At 42.2% G+C, this 23791-nt stretch overlaps 1 protein-coding gene across 10 annotated transcripts in view; it reads right to left on the bottom strand.

The window, feature by feature from the left end:
• The window catches only part of LOC100702193 (RAC-beta serine/threonine-protein kinase), a 28958-nt gene extending 5671 nt beyond the window's left edge, over positions 1–23287 (bottom strand). For 5 of the 10 annotated variants that reach the window (XR_003221998.1, XR_003221999.1, XR_003222000.1 and 2 more), the window contains exons 1-9: positions 23148–23287; positions 21437–21567; positions 21182–21310; positions 20929–21040; positions 20504–20654; positions 19842–19973; positions 18550–18615; positions 15866–15934; positions 15602–15724 (exon numbers count right to left, since the gene is read on the bottom strand). Coding sequence is in view for 7 of the 10 variants with exons in the window: in XM_019354884.2 (XP_019210429.1) it covers positions 15602–15724; positions 15866–15934; positions 18550–18615; positions 19842–19973; positions 20504–20654; positions 20929–21040; positions 21182–21310; positions 21437–21482 (828 nt within the window). In the remaining 3 variants the exon portion in view is untranslated. Of the gene's footprint in view, positions 1–15601; positions 15725–15865; positions 15935–18549; positions 18616–19841; positions 19974–20503; positions 20655–20928; positions 21041–21181; positions 21311–21436; positions 21568–22211; positions 22482–22991 lie in introns of those variants that run through there. The other 5 variants (XM_005453914.4, XM_003448893.5, XM_005453915.4 and 2 more) reach the window with 5 other exon arrangements.
• Positions 23288–23791: the final 504 nt, after the last annotated feature.

The raw sequence follows: 23791 nt of genomic DNA, 5'->3' as shown, positions 1-23791 counted from the left end.
CTGGTGGGCAAGACACAAAAACAGGGTGTTGTTGGAATGCTACTACGCAAGTAACCCTGGTGGAAGGGGTTACATGAATAGGAAGAGCAACCTATGGAATCTTCGATACCCAACATCCACAATGACGCCGAAAAAACTAGTAGCTCAGTGTTCCGACATTCGAAAGAAGGGACTGCTCTCACAGCTAGAGATTGACGAGGTACAACACAAATGCTACGGCAAGGGGGAGCCAGGACGCCAGGTCAGGGGGGAGATATCATCACCAACACCCGAGATTGGGTACCAAGCCCCAAGTGCAATAGAAGAAGGATCATTGACGCGAGTGAAATGGACCTGAAAGATAGAATCATGGCCAAGCTTGAAACCTGGATCCCCCGTAGCCGGTTACCAAGACTACGTGAAGTACCCTCAGAAGGTCTGCTAGATGATATTAATGCAGTAATACAGACGATACCTACAGCCACCATTACCGAGACTAACAAGCTGACCACAGCAGCAGTGATCAGTGAGATGCTTGGCTACAAGTTGAACAGCCACAAGGAGCAGTACCCTCCATGGAGAAGGAGGCTAGAGGCTAAGATCAAGATAGCACGGAGGGAGGTTAGCCAACTATCGGAGCTGCAGAAAGGTGCGATGAGAAAGGTGCCTACCTGAGGCCTTGGAAACTGCCAAGCAACAACTCACAGCCTTGGCCGGCCGCTTGAAGAGGTACACCAGAGAGATCGAAGGCAGGAGAATAAACCAGCTGTTCTCCACAGAACCAGCCAAGGTGTACTCTCAGTGGCAGGGGAACAATATGTGAACAGCAGCACCAGGGCTGCAGAAAGCGCAATACTGGAAGGGCATATGGCTAGTGGATCTGAGGGCAGACCACAGCAACCTCCCTGAACAAGGTCCTGTAACCATCACAGTGGCAGACATCCAAGAAAGGGTCTCCAGTATGAAGAGTTGGCCAGCACCAGGCCCTGACATGGTTCACACCTACTGGTTGAAGAAGCTGTCTGCACTCCACAAGCGCCTGGCAGCACAAATGAACCAGCTGCTAGTTGACGAGAGACACCCCGAATGGCTAACCGAAGGCCGGACAGTCCTGATTCTCAAGGACCCCCAGAAGGGACCAGTCCCCTCCAACTACCAACCAATAAGCACTGCCTCAGCACCACATGGAAGCTCCTGTCAGCCATCATAGCGGCTAAGATGAACAGGCACATGGCTCAATACATGAGCAGGGCACAGAAAGGGATGGGCAAGAATACCAGAGGCACAAAACACCAGCTCCTGGTAGACAGAGCAGTTGCCCAAGACTGCAAGACTAGTCTGACCAACCTGTGCACTGCCTGAATTGACTGCAAGAAGGCATATGACTCAATGCCCCAGAACTATACAAGATCAACAGGACCGTAAGAGCCTTCATCAAGAACTCAATAGGGATGTGGCGGACAACACTAGAGGCCAACTTCAGGCCAATAGCACAAGTCACCATCAAGTGCAGGATCTCCCAAAGAGATGCTGTTGTTCTGCATAGGCCTGTTCTGCATAGGCCTGAACCCCCACAGTGAGATCATTGACAAGACTGGCTACGGATACCAACTACGGAATAGAGCAATCGTCAGCCACCTCCTGTACATGAATGACATCAAGCTGTATGCCAAGAGTGAACGAGACATCGATTCACTGATCCACACCACCAGGACATACAACAATGATATCGGAATGTCATTCAGACTGGAGAAATGTAGTCGGATGATAACAAAGAGAGGGAATGTAGTCAGAACTGAGGGGATAGAACTACCAGTAGGCAACATTGCAGACATCGAGGACAGCTACAAGTACCTGGCGATCCCATAGGCAAATGGGAACCATGAAGAGGTCGGTAGAAAAGCTGCAACCACCAAGTACCTGCAGAAGGTCAGGCAAGCCCTGAGAAGTCAGCTGAACAGTAAGAACAGGATCCGGGCTATCAACACCTACGCCCTGCCTGTGATCAGTTACCCTGCTGGGATAATACGTTGGCAAATGGAGGCGGTAGAAGCCACTGACATCAAGACAAGGAAGCTCCTGACCTTGCATGGAGGGTTTCACCCCAAGTCCAGCACCCTGAGGCTGTACGCTAAGCGGAAGGAAGGAGGCTGGGGACTGGTGAGTGTCAGCAGCGTGGTCCAGGATAAGACAACAAACATCCACGAATACATCAGTAAGATGGCCACAACCGACCGTGTGCTCAGTGAACACCTCAGGCAGCAGAAAAGCAAGAATGAGGAGGAAGAGGAGGCACCATCATGGAAGGACAGGCCCCTGCACGGTATATACCACCGGCAGATAGCGGAGGTCGCTGATATCCAGAAATCCTACCAGTGGCTGGACAAAGCCGGACTGAAAGACAGCACAGAGGCACTAATCATGGCAGCACAGGAACAAGCTCTGAGCACAAGATCCATAGAGGCTGGGGTCTATCACACCACGCAAGACCCCAGGTGCAGGCTGTGTAAAGATGCCCCTGAGACAATCCAGCACATGGATTGGGTGCAAGATGCTAGCAGGCAGGGCATACATGGAACGCCATAACCAAGTGGCCGGCATAGTGTACAGGAACATCTGTGCCGAGTATAACCTCGAAGTCCCGAGGTCAAAATGGGAGATGCCCCCAAGGGTGGTGGAGAATGACCGAGCTAAGATCCTGTGGGACTTCCAAATACAGACGGACAAAATGGTGGTGGCTAACAAACCGGACATTTTTGTGGTAGACAAACAGAAGAAGACGGCCGTAGTGATCGATGTAGTGGTCCCGAATGACAGCAACATCAGGAAGAAGGAACACGAGAAGCTCGAGAAATACCAAGGGCTCAGAGAAGAGCTCGAGAAGTTGTGGAGGATGAAGGTAACGGTGGTCCCAGTGGTAATCGAAGCACTAGGTGCAGTGACTCCCAAGCTAGGTGAGTGGCTCCAGCAGATCCCGGGAACAACATCGGAGATCTCTGTCCAGAAGACCGCAGTCCTGGGAACAGCTAAGATACTGCGCAGGACCCTCAAGCTCCCAGGCCTCTGTTAGAGGACCCGAGCTTGAAGGATTGACCGCCCGCAGGGGTGAGCGGGGATGTTTTTTTTTTAAAATACATACATATATATATATCTATATATATGTACATACACACACATATGTACATACACATATATAGACGCACACACACACACACACACACACATATATATACACATATACATATCCACGGTGGTTCCTCCTCTTTCTTGGGTTTCTGCTGCATGAGGTATTCACTGAGAACGTGGTCGGTCGGTGCCATCTTCTTGATGTATTTATGGATGTTTGTTGTCTCATCCGGACTGTGGTACTGACACTCACTAGTCCCTGGCCTCCTTCCTTCCACTTAGCATACAGCCTCAGAGTGTTGGACTCCATGCATGGTCAGGAGCTTCCTCGTCTTGATGTCATTGGCCTCTGTCTCTTCCTTTGGCCAGCTTATTATCCCAGCAGGGTAACTGATCACGAGCAGGGTGTAGGTGTTGATAGCCCAGATCTTGTTCTTACCGTTCAGCTGACTCCTCAAGACTTGCCTGACCCTCTGCAGGTACTTGGTGGTTGCACCTTTCCTAGCAGCCTCTTCGTGGGTCCCATTTGCCTATGGGATTCCCAGGTACTTGTAGCTGTCCTCGATGTCTGCAGTGTTGCCTTCTGGTAGTGCAATCCCCTCAGTTCTGACTACATTCCCTCTCTTTGTTATATCCAACTACACTTTGCCAGTCTGAATGACATTTTGATGTCCTTGCTGTATAACTTGGTGGTGTGGATCAGTGAATTGGTGTCTCGTTCACTCTTGGCATACAGCTTGATGTCATCCATATAGAGGAGGTGGCTGACAATTGCTCCATTCCGTAGTTGGTATCCGTAGCCAGTATTGTCAATGATCTCACTGTGGAGGTTCAGGCCTATGCAGAACAGCAGTGGGGACAGCACATCTCCTTGTTAGATCCCACACTTGATGGTGACTTGTGCTATTGGCTTGAAGTTGGCCTCTAGTGTTGTCCGCCACATCCTATTGAATTTCTGATAAAGGCTCTCAGGGTCCATTTGATCTTGTACAATTCTTGGCATTCCAGGATTCAGGTGTTGGGCATCAAGTCATAGGCCTTCTTTCAATCAATCCAGGCAATGCACAGGTTGGTCAGACTAGTCTTGCAGTCTTGGGCAACTGCTCTGTCTACCAGGAGCTGGTGTTTTGCGCCTCTGGTATTCTTGCCAATTCCTTTCTGTGCCCTGCTCATGTATTAAGCCATGTGCCTGTTCACCTTAGCTGCTATGATGGCTGACAGGAGCTTCCATTTGGTACTGAGGCAAGTTATTGGCCGGTAGTTGGATGGGACCGGTCCCTTCTAGGGTCCTTGGGGATCAGGATTGTCCGCCCTTTAGTAGGGATGGGTATCGTTTAGGTTTTATCCGATACCGGTGCCAAACCGGTACTTTTGAAACGGTGCCGGTGCTTAAATGGTGCTCAAACCGGTGCTTAAAGAATGGAGAACACAAAATTGGTCCAAAAACCTCTCATATTCAGCTGGTTTTTTTGTAAAAAGATAACAATGTTAGCCTTTTCTGCAGCTATAGGGCATATATGGTATCACTCTTGGCTGGAAGCAGTGCTTAAACAATGGAAAAAACACAAACTTTGTCCAAAAACCTCTCATGTTTAACTGTTTTCCACTTTTTCTTTGGTCATTTTAGTCTTTTTGGCCAGGGTGAAGGGAGTATCTGCCATCAAACAAGAAGACAGCCGCATGTAACTACGACGGTGTTTGCTAGTTCACCTTACGTGCATTAATGTAATAATGTGGTTAGCGTACTCAACGTTAATTACACACTAACAACATGAAGCTACTCACGCAGAGAAGAACGGCTGCTGCTGCCATCATCATCCGTCATCATTTCTGCTACGCTGACAGGGCTAGGGGCCAGGACTCTACTCTTCGGGTTCTTGGGGGATGTTGCTAACTCCGGGTCCGATAACAGGCACCGCACCCGCAGTAGATGTGCACGGTGTGAGGTCTCACAGCAAGCTATCAAACACGGCGCATTTCTCGGCTTTAAAAAAAAAACGCTATGCGTCGCCAGGTGTTTCATCAGATTTGAGGTGTTACCTCCTTTGACAGTATCACAGTATCAGCTTAAAGCACTTGTTGCAGGCTGCTGGGTTTGCATCTTTTGCTGTGAAGTACAGCCAGACTTTTGATCTCTTTGCCTTGGGCATTTTTAATCTGTAGCTCTGCTCTAAAAGAACGTACGTACCTGGCCCCGCCTACTATCCTCGGAAACGTAAAATGATTGGCTAGAATTGGCTCAGGAAAAAAAAAGCACCGAAATAAAGCACTGAAATGTGCGCTGCTTTTCGGTCTGGTTACTACTGTTTATGTCAGAACCGGTGCCATCATGGAACCGGACACCGGTACCCATCCCTACCCTTTAGCCATTCGGGGTGTCTCTCATCGACTAGTAGCTGGTTTATTTGTACTGCCAGAGGCTCGGGGAGTGCAGTCCGCTTCTTGAGCCAGAAGTCGTGAATCACGTAGGGGCCTTTTGCTGTCCAGCTCTTCATACTGGAGACCCTTTCTTGGATATCTGCCACTGTGATGGTTACTGGGCACTGTTCAGAGAGGTTGCTGTGGTCTGCTCCTAGATCCACTAGCCACTGAGCATCACCATTATGGGTTGCATCCTTCTCCCTTATGCTCTTCCAGTATTGCTTCACTCTGCTGTTCTTATATTGTTCCCCAGCCACTGAGAGTATAGCTGCAGGGGCCTATGAGCTGGTTTATTCTCCTGCCTTCTATTCCTCTTCAAGTGGCTGTCCAAGGCTGTGAGTCTTTGCTTGGCAGTTTCCAAGGCCTCAGGTATGGGCACCTTGCTTTACTTCTTAGGCACCTTCTTCATTGCACCTTTCTGTAGCTCCAACTAACCTCCCTCCGTGCTACCTTGATCTTGGCCTCTAGTCTCCTTCTCCATGGAGGGTACTGCTCCTTGTGGCTGTTGTAGATCAGCTGTTTAGTCTCTGCATTCACATCATCTAGCAGATCCTCAGTGGGTACTTCACGTAGCCTTGGTAACCGGCTACATAGGATCCAAGTTTCAAGACCCAAAACATATGTCCATACATACATATATACACACACACACACAACTGGTCAAAAGTTTTAATTAGAACACCCCAATTTTTCCAGTTATTTATTGCAATTCAAGTCGTTTAAATCCAATGAATAGCTTGAAATGGTATAAAGGTAGGTGGTGAACTGCCAGAAGTTAAAAAAAAAAAAATAAGGTTACCTAAAACTGAAATATAATGTACATTTCAGAAAATGGCCTTTTTCAGGGAAAACAAAATGGGTTAAAAATTAAAACTGTTCTGCAGCACTGGAGGTTGATCAAGCATTGAAAGCTGGTGCTACTAATTCCTACAGGTGTTCCAACTTTTCTGGATTACTTAGAACCCCCTTTGTCTGCATAAAAGCAGTATTGGAAGACACTGACTGGAAGACCATACCCTTGTGAGCATCAGTTGAACAGTATTGTACTGCAGAAAGTAGTGTGTTACTACAAATATGGCGACAAGATGGTAATTAACAATGAAAGAGAGACAAACCATTTTAACACTTAAAAATGTAGGTCTTTCCTACAGTCCTACAGACAAATTGCAAATAAAGTTAAGGTGTCAATAAGTACAGTTTCCTTAGCCATCAGAAGGCACTCAGAAACTGGGGAAAACAAATAGTGGTCGTAGTAAGCAAGTCTCAATTTCAACTGTGAAGAGAAGACTTTGAGCTGCCGGTTTGACAGGATGAGTTGCAGCAAGAAAATCAGTGCTAAGATGTCAGAATAAGACAAAGAGTCTTGCCTGGGCCATGAAACAGGACCATTGGACTACTGAAGACTGGAAGAAGGTATTATGGACTGATGAGTCAAAATTGGAAATCTTCGGTTCATCACGTAAGATCCTTGTACACCTTCAAGTAGGTGAAAGGATGGTTCCACAGTTAGTGGCATCAACTGTCAAAGATGGAGGAGGAAGTGTGATGGTCTGGGGCTGTTTTGCTGGATCCAGGGTAAGTGATTTGTACAGAGTGAGGCACCCTGAACCAAAACAGCTACTGCAGCATTCTGCAGCGCCATCCAATACCCTCTGGTCGTTGGTCAGGGGTTCATACTGCAGCAAGATAATGACCCAAAACATATGTCCAAGTTATGCCAGAACTAACTCGGGAAAAAAAGAACAAGATGGTAAGTTGGAAAAAATTGAGTGGCCAACACAGTCTTTGGACTTAAACCCCACTGAGCTGGTTTGGGATGAACTGGACAGAAGAGTGAAAGCAAAGCAACCTACAAGTGCCACTATGGAAACTTTTACAGCAGATACAGTGGCTTGCAAAAGTATTCAGCCCCCTTGAACTTTTCCACATTTTGTCACATTACAGCCACAAACATGAATCAATTTTATTGGAATTCCACATGAAAGACCAATACAAAGTGGTGTACACGTGAGAAGTGGAACGAAAATCATACATAATTCCAAACATTTTTTACAAATAAATAACTGAAAAGTGGGGTGTGCATAATTATTCAGCCCGCTGAGAACCACCTTTTGCTCCAATTACAGCTTCCAGTCTTTTAGGGTATGTCTCTACCAGCTTTGCACATCGAGAGATTGAAATCCTTGCCCATTCTTCTTTGCAAAACAGCTCCAGCTCAGTCAGATTAGATGGACAGCGTTTGTGAACAGCAGTTTTCAGATCTTGCCACAGATTCTCGATTGGATTTAGATCTGGACTTTGACTGGGCCATTCTAACACATGGATATGTTTTGTTTTAAAACATTCCATTGTTGCCTTGGCTTTATGTTTAGGGTCGTTGTCCTGCTGGAAGGTGAACCTCCGCCCCAGTCTCAAGTCTTTTGCAGACTCCAAGAGGTTTTCTTCCAAGATTGCCCTGTATTTGGCTCCATCCATCTTCGCATCAACTCTGACCAGCTTCCCTGTCCCTGCTGAAGAGAAGCACCCCCAGAGCATGATGCTGCCACCACCATATTTGACAGTGGGGATGGTGTGTTCAGAGTGATGTGCAGTGTTAGTTTTCCGCCACACAGAGCGTTTTGCATTTTGGCCAAAAAGTTCTATTTTGGTCTCATCTGACCAGAGCACCTTCTTCCACATGTTTGCTCTGTCCCCCACATGGCTTGTGGCAAACTCCAAACGGGACTTCTTATGGTTTTCTGTTAACAATGGATTTCTTCTTGCCACTCTTCCATAAAGGCCAACTTTGTGCAGTGCACGACTAATAGTTGTCCTATGCACAGATTCCCCCACCTGAGCTGTAGATCTCTGCAGCTCGTCCAGAGTCACCATGGGCCTCTTGGCTGCATTTCTGATCAGCGCTCTCCTTGTTCGGCCTGTGAGTTTAGGTGGACGGCCTTGTCTTGGTAGGTTTACAGTTGTGCCATAATCCTTCCATTTCTGAATGATCGCTTGAACAATGCTCCGTGGGATGTCCAAGGCTTGGGAAATCTTTTTGTAGCCTAAGCCTGCTTTAAATTTCTCAATAACTTTATCCCTGGCCTGTCTGGTGTCTAAATCCAATCGAGAATCTGTGGCAAGATCTGAAAACTGCTGTTCACAAACGCTGTCCATCTAATCTGACTGAGCTTGAGCTGTTTTGCAAAGAAGAATGGGCCAGGATTTCAATCTCTCGATGTGCAAAGCTGGCAGAGACATACCCTAAAAGACTGGAAGCTGTAATTGCAGCAAAAGGTGGTTCTACAAAGTATTGACTCAGTGGGCTGAATAATTACGCACACCTGACTTTTCAGTTATTTATTTGTAAAAAATGTTTGGAATCATGTATGATTTTCATTCCACTTCTCACGTGTACACCACTTTGTATTGGTCTTTCATGTGGAATTCCAATAAAATTGATTCATGTTTGTGGCTGTAAAGTGACAAAATGTGGAAAAGTTCAAGGGGGCCGGATACTTTTGCAAGCCACTGTGTAGAAAGCATGGGAAAGAATATTTGTTTCTATTGTAGAAAGAATGCCACGGGTGTGTTCAGCTCTTATATCTGCCAACCATGGCTAATTTGATCAGTCAAAAGTTTAGAATACATTTTAGTCTATAAATTATTTCATTATTTCTTTTTTAACTCCAAATGCTTATTTGTACTATGCTTTCATTTCAGAGTGCAATGACAGATTGAACTGCATATTTTCAATAAAAAACTGGAAAAATTAGGGTGTTCTAAAACTTTTGACCGGTGGTGTACATGTGCGTGTGTGTGTGTGTGTGTGTGTGTGTGGTGTCAAGACATAGACTCCAATAGACCTTTAGTATGCTGTGGTATGCCATCACAATTCAGCCTTTGGCTTCCAGCACATCAACGTTGACAACAAAATGTTCACAGTAGTGAAACAGCGAAAGGGTCATTGGGAGGGAAGGCATGTGGTCCAATCCAACAGACGAGCTACTGTAGCTCAAATTGCCGAAAAAGTTCAAGCTGGCTCTGATAGAAAAGTGTCTGAATTGGCATCACAGCGTGTTTTGTATTGGTTCTGTAGCCGCAGACCAGTCAGGGTGCCCATGCTGACCTCTGTTTCCCGTAGAAAATGCCAACAATTGGTACCTGAGCATCAGAACTGGACCATGAAGCAATACAAGAGGGTCATGCTGATTTAGCCATGCAGAAAATTTGTTTGATTGCTAATGGGTAACTGCATTAAACATATTACATATTTAAATGTATAAACATAAAATGCCCACCTTCCCCTGCACTTCTGTTTAATGTCATTTCAAATCCATACTAGATGTTATATGATACCAGTTAGCAAATAAAGAAGCACTACTTTTATTATGATTTACTGATTTACTGTCTATTTTCTATTCTTATTTGTTCTTAGGTATTAATAGCTAGAGTACCTAAGAACCAACACTGAATTTTGTAACGTCATTACAAATATGGTACATACACTTTTATTTCTACTTTCCACTGACAGTTCAAAGAAAGATTTTCCACAACTTAAAGGACATTTATAAAATCACTTTACTTTTACAATCCATGTTCTCAGGTTCCTGTCTTGTTCTTTCTATATTCTGTCACTGGAAGTGACAGAACATCTTTCACCATCACTGGATCTGTTAAAAACAAATTATTAATTTTTATACTGACATTGTTTTATTCACTTGTTTGTGTGTTTACATCTTTGTGTTCACTGTACAACACAAACAGTTTAAAACTAGACACTCTGATCCTTTGTAGTCTGACTCTTTGTGAGTCTTCTATGACTATTCTAGCTGATCTTCAAATATGTGCCAGAAATTGAATACGGGGGTGGCTATATGGGTTGGCTGTAGCTCAGGTGGTAGAGCAGGTCACTTACTAACCAGAAGGTGGGTGATTCGATCCCAGTCTGCTGCAGCCTGCATGACAAATATCTTTGGGCAAGATACTAACCCCATTTTGCTCTCCAATGCATCCATTGGAGTATGACTGCATGTGAATGTTAGGCTACGTCCACACGTACACGGATATTTTTGAAAATGGAGATTTTCCGTTTTTGTTTTTAAAACAAATCCTGTCCACACGTAAACGCAAAAACGAAGGTAAACGCTGCTAGAAACATGCCAAAGCAACAGGTGGTGATATATTCCTAACAGTGTAGAAATGTTGGCCAATCAGAAGTCTAGAAGCCTGGGTGGGAAAGGGTAAACAAAGATGGCACATAGAAGCAGAACTGAGTCCTATGTGTGAGGGACAGAAACTGTGTGTGTATATGTAAGCATTTAAACACTGCAGAGAGTAAAATTAACAGTAACAGTATTTTGTCTAAGTCCGCCACTGTAGAAATCCATTTTACCAAAACAATAACGTGGCGCACAGTGTGACGTCAAAAAAGGCGCACACCTTTGACGCTGCGTTTTCTCTGTTTTTCTCGTCCACATGCAAATGCAAAAACGGAGTTTTAGAAAATCTCCACCATGGCAGGAACTTTAAAAAATCTCAGTTTTAAGTGACCGAAAACACCGTTTATGTATGGACGAAAGGTGCAAACGCATAGAAAAATCTGCGTTTTCAAAAATACCCGGGTACGTGTGGACGTAGCCTTAGATAGAAAGCAAAAAAGTGGTTGTACGAATGGGTGTGCTGCTTTTTTTGTGTGTAAAGCACTTTGAGTGCTCAGATAATGTAGAAAAGCGCTATATAAGAACCAGTCCATTTACCATTTACCAATATCCAACCTTATGATTAGTAGATGACCTGCTAACCTGTAGCTAACCTGTAGCTTGTCTGTTTCTCAGAATCCCCAGCTTGCTTATAAGCCATCTACTGACCGGCACCGACACTATCATCATGATTTATGGCCATGTACCTAGCTGCTTGCCCACTGTCCTGTTCCCACCACTTTCCAAGCTCCAGTCCCTGTACTCTTTTAATCCCAGCTGTTTTATCTGCTCAGCTTGCACTCTCCTGCTCCTTAAATTCACCTGCTGCCCTTGTTCATCTCCAGTGACTTAGTTTTTAAAAAAAGACAAACTTAATTTAAACCTATTCCTCTGCTGTAATTCAGTCCGCTTGTTGCTATAACGTAACAAGTTACGTAAATATTCTTGGCTCTTGATAGAGGCGGTCGCACTTTCTCCTTCTCCCTTTCCTTCTCCCTTATCTTTCCTGCTTGGCTTCTCATGTCCTTTGTATAGTCTCGCTTATTCTCTAACCCTAAGAGAGTCTCCCAGACTTGTTCTCTAAAACCATAAAGAAGAATTATGGATTTGATCAACTGGTCCCTTAACGGAATTGACAACCTCCTGGGCTTGGGAGAGCCCGACTGTCCTGCGGAGACGTTTGCTGCCGGATACTCGATGGTCGGTTGCGTCGTGTGTCTGGCGACACTCTCGATGGAGGACATTGAACGACATCTATCAGACTGGTTTTTTTTTAACGCAATATAGATAAGATCTTGGAGAAGCTCATGGCTCTGCTATATGGACAACATCTTGAAGAAGAACAACGGGAATTGAGAGACCTGTGACCAGTGACGGACATTAGACCTGGATGCAGTTTGTTCGCACTAACCAAAACAACTACCATCTTCATCTCATGCGGCCCCCCTGGCGCCAGCTGGATGCTCAAGGCAAAAGCTGACGGGAATAACAATTCTCCATTAGATAATAAGACTGTTTGTTATGACTCTCTCCCTCCTCATTCAAGGTCAGCCGCGTCGACCGAAGATTGTTGACTTTTGCTTAACCGGGTGAAGGGACACTTTTTCTCGGTTGAACACGGAACACATACTCGCACACATACGCATGTACACTGAAACAGACCTACACTCACCCCCCACCCCCTCCAAACGCCTTCGAAGCTTATGTCTTCTGTGTTGTGAGATGTGATGATTCATATGCTATGTGCTGAGGTGTTTTTTTCTGTTCTCAAACTGATCTCCCTGTTGGAGCTCAGTCTGGGGGGAGTTCTTCTTTTCTCCTCATCTTTCCTTATGTTGTGCATTTTCCATTGTTGTTCGGTTCCGGGTCCCTGTTCTTGCAGCTGACCGGCCAGCTACCTAGCCTGACCTGTCTCCCCAATGTGATGTTTGTGTATTGTATGTACAGTCGGCAAGGTCAGTCTCTTAATTGCCCCTTGGGGGATAAATAAAGTCTTCTGAATCTGAATATTATGTTTCTCTAAACAAAAACTTTCTCTTTTGTTTATTAATATAAGTAACTAAAGGAGATCCACTTTAAAAATTTAGATATATCTTAAATATAATTTTCAGAGATACCTGTAATGTATTACCATATTCTTTAACAGTGTATATCAAGTCCTCTGGCTCTGATGACATTGTAGCTGGACCCATTAGAAACATTGTGCTGGTTTCTGTGTTAATGTCCTGTGACTGAAGAAAAAAAGAATCCCATCGAGACAGATTGTCTGCTGATATTAAGACAAATAATAGAATATAATGAATAACAAATTGAACAACAAGAATAAAATACTGCTGACAGTCAAAGTTTACTTTCTAAAAAATTATATTAATAAAAAGCAAGTCGACTTCTAATGAAAAGTTAACATCTGTCAGTTAAGTTCTTAAAGCTTCTATCTGTTGAATTCAGAAATTTATTATAGAAGTGTTAGTATGAATGTTTAATGGTTTATAGACTAACCAATATGATGTCATTTTACTGATGAGGACAACTGTGACAGGAGAACCCAAATTATCAATAATCTCAGGTAATAGAGACCTACTGTAAAGGCATCCCAGCCAATTTGCTTATCCTTTTGCCTAATATAGAGGCAAAACGGTTGGGCTTTTCAAGTTTCTCAATTTTATGTCTTCTGTATCTTGAGACTGAAACAATTAAGTCAGTTTGGCATCTTACAGGTTGTCTCTTTTCCTAAAATGTATCTGAAAGGCAGAGGAGTCCAGTCAGCATCACTGTAATGATGTATGCTTTTGTAAGTTTTACCTGCGATGCATAGAAGAGGAGCAACAAAAAGTTATAAGTAATAAGTAATACACAAATCATGAGATTTCTAAATTCAGCAATAATTTGCATTCTTATATATTTAAGATGATAAGGTATGTAATCTAACTTTCTACCCTTCACCATTTGTAAGAGTGCCCAAAAAATGGATATCTGTACATTTGCCATGCTCATCTCTCAGTAATCAGAAGACATAGCACTGCTCTGGAAATTAGACAATAGACAGATGATGTAAATGTGCCACACCCTTTTTTAAGTGACATCAATTTAACACGATGCAGTAAAGCTGTCTTATCGCTACAGTGGCTGACTGGACTCCTCTCTCTCCTCATGTCTCTTCCTTACAGGAAGGGAAGGGGAGGGACTAAGACTGGAAGGACTATGACTGCTTGGAGAGAAGGCGAGGAAAACAACTGAGGATAGCTCCTATTCCCCAGTCCATTACAACAAATACAAAAAACAGCATACAGCCTTCCTGCAAACATCCACTCCATTGAAAGGGTGGACAACAGCATGAAAGAGATACTGGGAAAACCCTTTAGCAATCAAACATATTTGCTGCATAACAATGACTTTGTATAGATTCCTTTCAGCATAATATGCATGGATAGAGCAGCTTAAAGATACTGTCATTTAAAGTGTAATTGTCACGGTTCTGGGTCAGTTTGACCCAGTATTTTCAGTTCTCACGTTTTGGTTTGATTTTGTATTTTTGGGTATTTTCTTGATCTATTGTATGATGATGATGATGATGATTATTTAGCAGGTTTTAGCTCATTCTGGTTTAGTTCTGCCTGCGTAAAGTCTGTGTTTCTTTGTCTACGTCTTTGTGAATTGTTTCCTGTTTTATTGTGAAAGGTTGTGCCTCATGTCAGTGTGTCTAGCTTTGCTCCCTGTGTCTCGTCAGCCCAAACCCTCCCAGCTGTGTCTCCCTCCTGTTTCTCATTCCCTGATTACTTCCCTGTGTATATAAGCCCTGTGTTTTCCTGTGCTCTCTGTCGCGTCGTACCCTCAACAAGCTGTGTGTTTTGTCTCCGTGTTTCCAGTGTTTAGTCTCCTGCTCCAGTGTTTTAGTCCTCCAGGGTTTTTGTTTGTCTTTTGGTGAGTTTAGTTAAGTAAGAGTTTTTTCCCAGCAATAAAGCTGCGCTTTAAGTTTGACTTCCGTGTTGAGTCCTGCATTTTGGGTCCCCCACTCCTGCCTGCCTGCCTGCCACACAACCAACCCTGACAGTAATGTTCTGATGTCCCCGAGTTGACAGTCCTGTGGTTCAGAGTGAGGGCTCAAAGATGAAGTAAAAGTCGTGATTTACTGGGACAAACTGAGTGAGAGAGAGACACTGCTGGCATATGGAGTGAATACCGCTGTTACAGACAGCCAAAATCCTCATTCATTCTTGTTTTTGACGCTGCACCTCATAAGGATTGAGGATTTTTGTTTTTGTGATTTTGTGTTGCTTTTGTCGTTATTCACAGTGCTAATGTGCTAAAGCAGTTTTGAGGGAAACTTACCATTGTTCCGTTGTAGTGTACAGAGGACAGAGAAAAATGAGCCTCTTGGTCTTCTGCTTTTGACTGGCTGACCTCTACTTCTGCTCTGTCCGCCCTACCAACACCCCTTTAGGTACAAGTACGAGTTTTGCAACACATTTACTGTAAGACGTGCTGCCAATGTCAAAGCGAGGAAATTCATGAATTTGTAACTCGAGAGGGTGCAATTGAGTACTTGTATTCACTAATTTGAGAGGTTGTAATCACAGAGCTTTGGTTGTAAGTAATAAAAAAAATACGTAAAATTTAAATTAGAAATTTACAGCTCTCGTTTGTGCAAATATCAGTCTATTTGTGCATGTTTATTCTGTAACTAAATTTAAAACGTGAAAACACGAAATAATAATGAAAATTTCAAAATACAAGTTAAATATTTTTCTAAAGACATTTTATTCTACAAGCTCTCAAATTTTGCAACATTTGCCTTGGTGTGTGATTATCAACAAATTAAAATTAAGTTTGTACTATGATTGTAGTCATACTTGCACATGGGACATTTATGAAATGATGGATTTGTGTGTTATATTCACCTTCAAATCACGGTAAACAACGTCACGTGAATGGAGGTACTCAAGTGCTGATACAATCTCAGCACCATAGAAGCGTGCCCGGTCTTCTGTGAAGACTCGTTCACGTGAGAGGTGGAAGAAGAGCTGAAGAAAACAGAGCAGAGAGAGTCAAACACTTACCTGGTGTTACACAAGATCTGTCTACGTGTAAATGGTTAACTCTTGAACTGAGTGCATCCCATGTGACTGATGAGTTGATTATGGATGTAGGATATGGGGTCTCACCTCGCCTCCATTAGCATATTCCATTACAAAACAGAGTCGATCGTGGGTTTGGAAGGCATATTTCAGTGTCTGTAAGAATGTTATCACAATGAAAATAAAATATCAGGTAGATAGCGAAGAATCCCTACATAACTACTAACCATCAGGAGAAAAACAAAAACATGAAGTGAATAGAAAGAGGCCTTTGATTTGATTTAATAATTTTTAACGGTCCTCAAAAATCAAAAGATTCAATTTTCCCTTGCTTATGAGTTGAAGACTGGAATGTGAAGATACTGTAGTGGGTTCAACAGCGTCTACAAAATGACGACTAGTTTAGGGTCATAGTTTAGTAGGCTCATCGTATCTCAAAACAGCCAGCTTTTACAACATTTTCTGCTCGGATATCTCCAATTTGAGCAGTTTTAACCTGTGAGACACTTTTAGCTTTTCTTCTTCTTCTTTTCTTCATCTAGTAAATTCTTGTCCAAACAAACAGAAAAAAATAATCTGTCTATCTATCTATCTATATATGAAATATAGCAGCAGTGATCAGTGAGATGCTTGGCTACAAGATGAACAACCACAAGGAGCAGTACCCTCAGTGGAAAAGGAGACCACAAGAAGGCCAAGATCAAGGTAGCACGAAGGGAAGTTAGCCAACTATCGGAGCTGCAGGAAGGTGTAATGAAAAAGGTGCCTAAGAAGTACAGCAAGCTGTCCATACCTGTGAAAATGCCAAGCAAAGAGTCACAGCCTTGGCCAGCCACTTCAAGAGGTATACCAGAGAAATAGAGGCCAGGAGAATAAACAATCCTAGGTGTACTCTCAGTGGCAGGGGAACAATGTGAGAACAACACCACCAAGGCTGGAGATGGAGAAATACTGGACGAGAATATGGAAGAAGGATGGAACCCATAACGGCAATGCTCAGTGGCTAGTGGATCTAACGGTAGACCACAGCAACCTCCCTGATCAGGATCCAGTAACCATCACAATGGCAGACATTGAAGAAAGGGTCTCCAGTATGAAGAGTTAGACAGCATGCCAACTTCAAGCCAATAGCACAACTCACTAAGGAGATGTGATGTCCTCACTGCTATTCTGCATAGGCCTGAACCCCCTCAGTGAGATCATTGACAATACTGGCTACGGATACCAACTACGGAATGGAGCAATCATCAGCCACCTCCTCTATATGGATGACATCAAGCTGTATGCCAAGAGTGAACGAGACACCGATTCACTGATTCACACCACCAGGATCTACAGCAAGGATATCAGAATGTCGTTTGGATTGGAGAAGTGCAGTCAGATGGTAACGAAAAGAGGGAAGGTATTCAGAACTGAGGGGATTAAACTACCAGAAGGCAACACTGCAGACATCGAGGACAGCTACAAGTACCTGAGAATCCCATAGGCAAATGGGACCCACGAAAAGGCCGCTAGGAAAGGTGCAACCACCAAGTACCTGCAGAGGGTCAGGCAAGTCTTGAGGAGTCAGCTGAATGGTAAGAACAAGATCTGGGCTATCAACACCTACACCCTGCTCGTGATCAGTTACCCTGCTGGGATAATAAGCTGGCCAAAGGAAGAGACAGAGGCCAATGACATCAAGACGAGGAAGCTCCTTACCATGCACGGAGTCCAGCACTCTGAGGCTGTATGTTAAGCAGAAGGAAGGAGGCCAGGGACTAGTGAGTGTCAGTATTACAGTCCAGGATGAAACAACAAACATCCATGAATACATCAAGAAGATGTCCACAACCAACCGCGTGCTCAGTGAATATCTCATGCAGCAGAAACCCAAGAAAGAGAAGCAAAAGGAGGAAGGATAAACCCCTGCACGGTATGTATGACCAGTAGATAGAGGAAGTTGCAGACATCCAGAAATCCTACCAGTGGCTGGACAAAACCGGACTGAAAGACTGCAGAAGCACTAATCATGCAGCACAGGAACAAGCTCTGAGCACAAGATCCATAGAGGCTGGGGTGTATCACACCAGGCAAGACCCCAGGTGCAGGCTGTGTAAAGATGCCCCTGAGACAATCCAGCACATAACAGCAGGGTGCAAGGCAGGCCATACATGAAATGCCATAACCAAGTGGCTGGCATAGTATACAGAAACATCTGTGCCGAGTATAGCCTGGAAGTCCCGATGTCAAAATGGGAGACCCCTCCTATATTGGTGGAGAATGACGAGCTAAGATCCTGTGGGAGTTCCAGATACGGACAGACAAAATGTCGGTGGCCAACCAACTGGATATAGTGGTGGTGCACAAGCAGAAGAAGACGGCCGTAGTGATAGATGTAGCATTACCGAATGACAGTAACATCAGAAAGAAGGAACACAAGAAGATGGAGAAATACCAGGGGCTAAGAGAGGTACTGAAGAAAATGTGGAGGGTGAAGGTAACAGTGCTCCCAGTGGTAATCAGAGTATTCAGTGCAGTGACCCCCAAGCTAGGCGAGTGGCTCCAGCAGATCCCAGGAACAACAGGAATAAGATCTCTGTCCAGAAGAGAACAATCCTAGGAACAGCAAAGATACTGCGCAGGACCATCCATGGGAATTTTATTTCTTTAATTTTTAGTCTTCTTTTGCACTGAGAGGAACTGCACCACAACATTTTGTTGTTAAATGTTTCATTGGTCCAATGACAATAAATATCTACTGTCAGGTCACTTTTTAATATAATTCTCACCGTGAGGAAAGGGTGTTTTGTGTTCTGTAACACTCGGCTCTCTGTAACCGTGTGGGCCACCTCATCCTGCCAACAAACACAATTATTATTACAAACACAAAATACATTTTTAAAAACAGTAAAACATTACTTAAGGCAAGAACAAACAGAGACTGAGAACGACAGTCTGGTTGACATAATCTTTGTTTTAATGCCTTAACTTGTATCAAAGCTAAAATACAACAATGTAGCTGATATATATCGTAGTCTAATTTTATTCAGCCACTTTGTTACCTAAAGATGGTCAGAGGACAGTGCACACTGCTGACACAACAAAGTAGCAAATGATGCTCGACGTTTTCATTTAGCTCATATTTAGACAAGAACATATTGTTATGGAGTTATGTAAAAGAAAATACACCTACTTTCAAGTTTTATGTATCAAGACATAATAAAGAAAAAAATCTCTAGTCCTCACCAAATTCTAAACTAATTTAGAAAATATCTACGTTCAGTCCTTCTTCTTTTATCATTTATCGTTTATCATGTCAAGTAATCATGATTGTACATCTCAGACAGTTCACTAGTGCCTGAATAAAAACATGGCTGTTGGTTCGCAAATAAATCTGTAAGCCATCTGCAAAGCCATTGCTTTGGAAATGTTATGCTTTTGAAAAATTGACCCCCAAAGGCGACCACATGCTGTATGGCTGCGAGCAGCCGGCCCGGGTTCAAGTCCAAGCCGTGGCCCTTTCTTCCTTTCACTTTCCTGTCAATTCTTCACTGTACCTATCAAAGTAAAATCCGAAAAAGGCCAAGAATTAAATAGAACTATAAATTTGTTAAGATTAAGATTAAAGTAATAATCTCGATTTACAAGCACAGAGTCATCAAAAGCTGATGCAAACAAAGATGCTGTTAAAGAACGTATCATGTGCACTATCGGACCAGACACAGACTGAGTGAGAATGTTTCAATAAGATCAAGGAATTCTTTGACCAAGAGTCTGGATTCATAATGGACCTGAATATTAAAATCACTGACAATCAGGAACTGATCATAATTCAATGAGCAGTGTCTTTCATAACTAATGACAAAAATATTTTAGTCAAGCCCTATAAACACTAATTTTCAAAATGAGCCAGTAAACATTATACAAGAAAACAGGAATCCAATGTTGATGCTGTGCCGCACTCCTGTCTTCACATATATTCGTAGCATTCACCTGTTAAAGTAGGACGAGTCTTGCAGCAGCAAAATGGCAGAAATATATCAATTACAACTGCACCAACTATGTCAATACAGACACTTACCTTGGCTATTATCACCATTTTGCGCAGTATTTTCATGGCATAATGTACTCCAGTTGTCTTTTCTTTGACAAGAATCACCTTCCCAAAGGTACCCTTTCCAAGCAGCTTCAGATATTCAAAGTCACTCATTGTCTGTAAAATATACAACTCATTCATTGTGGAAGTGTGTACATTTTTTTAATTAAACAAAATGATCTTTTAAAGTTACATAGATTTAGAAGTAAAATATATTATGCTGTTCTTTTGACATGAAATGAAAAGTTTTGTTCTTTGCATCCTTGTTCCTTATGTCCTAATGCAAATAGCAGACTGCAGATAAAACTATTCACCTAATCACTGTGACATATCTTATTGGCTATTATTAAGGCTTAAAGTTGAGCCTTGGTGCTTTGAAACCACACCAGTAATGAGCAAGCAGTGGCTCTGACTGTGAAACGGAGGACCTCTACACTAAATGGCTAATGACTTTTCAATCACAAAGAATAAACACCTGAATAGACTGACTAGATTTCTCTCTTACTCTAATAACATTTAAAATGAACTTAACTAACAAATAAGACCATAAAATAATAATAATTTATGTGAGACCAACTGAAACTGGCCTGACTTACAGTAAGTAGCAGTTTTTATCAGCTCAAAACTGTATCAACTTATTCTCTCACCACTTTGGTGCGGCTCTTGGACATAACCGCTTCCATCTCCACCAGGCTGCTTTCGTTTGGTGAGCTGAGAACATCCATTGGTTCCTCTTCCCCCTGTTCCTGCATTTTCAGACTGTTCGCTACATACTGGATTGCCCTTATCCACCCCTCTCTGAAAAATAAAAAGTATCACAAAATGCCACTCGGCTATCCAATCCGTAAAACTGTGAAGAGCATAAAATCACTGTATCATATACATCAATGCTGGAGAATTTGGCGTGACTTAGCAATTGTCAATTAAAATAACATTAGATGGATTCGAAGTATTCTAAATGACAACTAATGAATAATGGATAAATGAAAATGCACATCACAGTACATAAAACAAAAAAAGTGCATGCCAGGATTTGACAACGATAGTAAGAAATGTGATTTACGGTTTTTACCTCTCTTCATTGCTTTCTACATGAAAAGTACGTTCAATAACAGTGGTCCACTGCAGACAACGGATGACAAATGTATTAGGCCTGGGCCTTTCAGTCTTCATTAACTGGCATTCTGTAAAAAATACAATTATCATTCATATTTACTTGAAGGCGGTTAGAAGGGACCAGAACTGATAAAACATACAGCGAGTCTTGAAAACTGAAAGCATCTGACATAAAGGATGGCCACTCTTCAACATCTTAAAAGACTAACCTGCCACTGAGAAGTTGTTCAGTGGTGGGGAAGTTTGGTCATTTAAATCTGGTTTCTCTTTGTAACCAATGAAAGAGCCATCACTCTTTAGGATAAAATACCTAGGCCTCCATGTTTTGATATATTCACCTGGATCAAAAATGACAAATTAAATCAACAGTGCAATTATACGATAATTAACTGTCAACAGACAACAGAAGATAACAGTTTTCCCATCTTATAACACAATTTTATAACAATTTTCATGATCCATACCTCTTTTGTGAAGCCATCCCTCTCTCACTATACTGACTTCATTCATGGTAAGGGACTGCCCAGAGAGTCAGAAGGAGGAAAAGTGGATTCTTACTATGTTTAAGTCTCAGTCACAGTGACAACAGCACCTACTGAATGAAATAAGCAGTGCAACAAAATCAGGAATGACATTAAATATTTTCCATAGAAAAAAAACAAAGAAAAAAATTAACTTTCAGTCAACAGCTGACTAAAAAATAATAATCTTAAAATGAAAGAAAACTCATTTAAGACCTGATAATATAATATCCAGATGAGAGTATCTGGATTTCTTCGATACCGAATGCAGTCAGAGTATTGACTAAATTTAAATAGCTTATTTAAGATATTTGTTAAATGTTTGCTGTCTTGATGTTGTAAAAGACTATCAACTTTAGGATTAAACAATTTTATTTTAATTTACAGATTTAAAGCCTAAAGCCTCATCTTTGCTTCACTGTCAAGCTGAATGATTTATGTTGAAAAAGATGGGTTTTGGAATAAAATTAAAAAGACCGACCGATGATGCTGTATCCACTATATATTAGAATCGCTAGAAAGAAAAAAAAATCTTCGTATTCAAGTAATGGAAACCACACAATATTTAACAAGCTATTACAATATTTTCAAACTTGATAAGAAATTATTGCATATTCATTGTCTATTTATTCGCTAATCGTTTAATCATTTATGATTGTCTCAACAAGTTTCTTTAAATGTATACTATTACTCTGTTTTACTCGGAACATAAACTTACGTATCAAGGGCACGAAACATTCCACTTTGTAGAAGTGATGTTGAGTAACATTTAATATGGCATATCTTAGCCCTTTGCAGCTAACGTGAAGGCTCCACAGAATACGTCGCCCAGCACTAATAAACCAATCCGGAATTTTAAGTATTATTTCAAAAAGGGGGGGGGCATATAAAATGAATGCTTAAGTCGGCCGGATGTTAACGTACATTACTGTACAATTCCAGCAACGTCAGTGTGTGAGTTTATCGCTAGTTTTGTTGCAGAAGGTATCATTTACAAACATCGCGCAACATTTTAAATGAACGCACACTACAAAACTCGCAATTTGTAGTAATTCCAGCTAAACAACACATAATACCATTCTAATCCTAGTCTCATTGTTTCTCGTCACTCGGCGGGGCAGTTAAGTTGGCTTGCACTTAAATACGCACAGCAGATAACTTACTGTTAACATACAGCGAAGTTTGAAAGCACACGTTACAAAAAGGTTTAAGTAAAGAAATGTACATACAGTTAATAACTTAACGCATTCACACTGAATCTATATTTACAGACAAGCAAACGTCAAACAACGATACTTGTCACTTGAGTTATGTCAAAAGTCACTTTGCTACTTATAGCTTATTATCACATATTAGGTTCTTATTTTGCAGCCAGTCATAGTAGTGCTTTCGATACTCGAGTTTTATGGGGCTTCACAACGAACTCTAATATTAGTAATGATTCCTTGAACTATTATAAATTCATTTTTATTTTTATTATTAGGAAAACATATCTTACGTTAGCGATCATATGCCTTCTGGTAGGTTGCTGATATAGCCCTGGTAGCGATAATCAAATAGCAGTTCAATCTAGCTATGAGTTAAAAGTTTGTCAGCTAATCTTTTAACTTGATATATTTTGCACAACTTAATTATGGAACACAATTTAACGCACATCTCAGTGACTTTATCCCACACAGATTTCGTTTCAATGCAGCTTTAACAGTTTAGTTCCAGAACAGGCCATCCACCGAGGAAAACGCCGTGGAAGTTTCTTCTTCGTAGTTTAGGTCACATAGTTGTACCTCTTTACGCTAGTATCGCCTCCTGCAGGCAGCCTGTGTGCTTGTTTTTTGTTTTGTTTTTTTATGCCATTGTTCCCGGAAGTTAGTAACATACACTGGCCGCGCCATGAAGATATTGGAACGCTAATGTTTGTGATGCTTTTTGGAAAAGTTAATAACTCAGAGCACAATGTTATAAGCACATATAAATTCAATTAATTTGTATCTGAAAACATGTTAGTGGATCAGCCATCAATGATTTAGGGCTTTTTAACATGTGATTAGGCTAGGATAATACTGTGAGCAAACACATACCCAGTAACACCTAATTCACTGTAAATTATGTTCTCTTAATGTTATTTTATCCAACATAGTGAATTAGTTGTTGCTCATTTGATGGTGTTAGTGACATTATGGAATCCAGTTTTTCAGCCTGTTTAAAGAAATGGTAAATGGGTCTTTGTATAGCGCTTTACTAGTCCCTAAAGACCCCAAAGCGCTTTACACATCCAGTCATCCACCCATTCACACACAC

The sequence above is a fragment of the Oreochromis niloticus genome, linkage group LG10, assembly GCF_001858045.2.
Source record: "Oreochromis niloticus isolate F11D_XX linkage group LG10, O_niloticus_UMD_NMBU, whole genome shotgun sequence".
In the NCBI taxonomy this organism is placed as follows: Eukaryota; Metazoa; Chordata; class Actinopteri; order Cichliformes; family Cichlidae; genus Oreochromis; species Oreochromis niloticus.
This window is presented reverse-complemented; position numbering and strand designations above follow the sequence as displayed.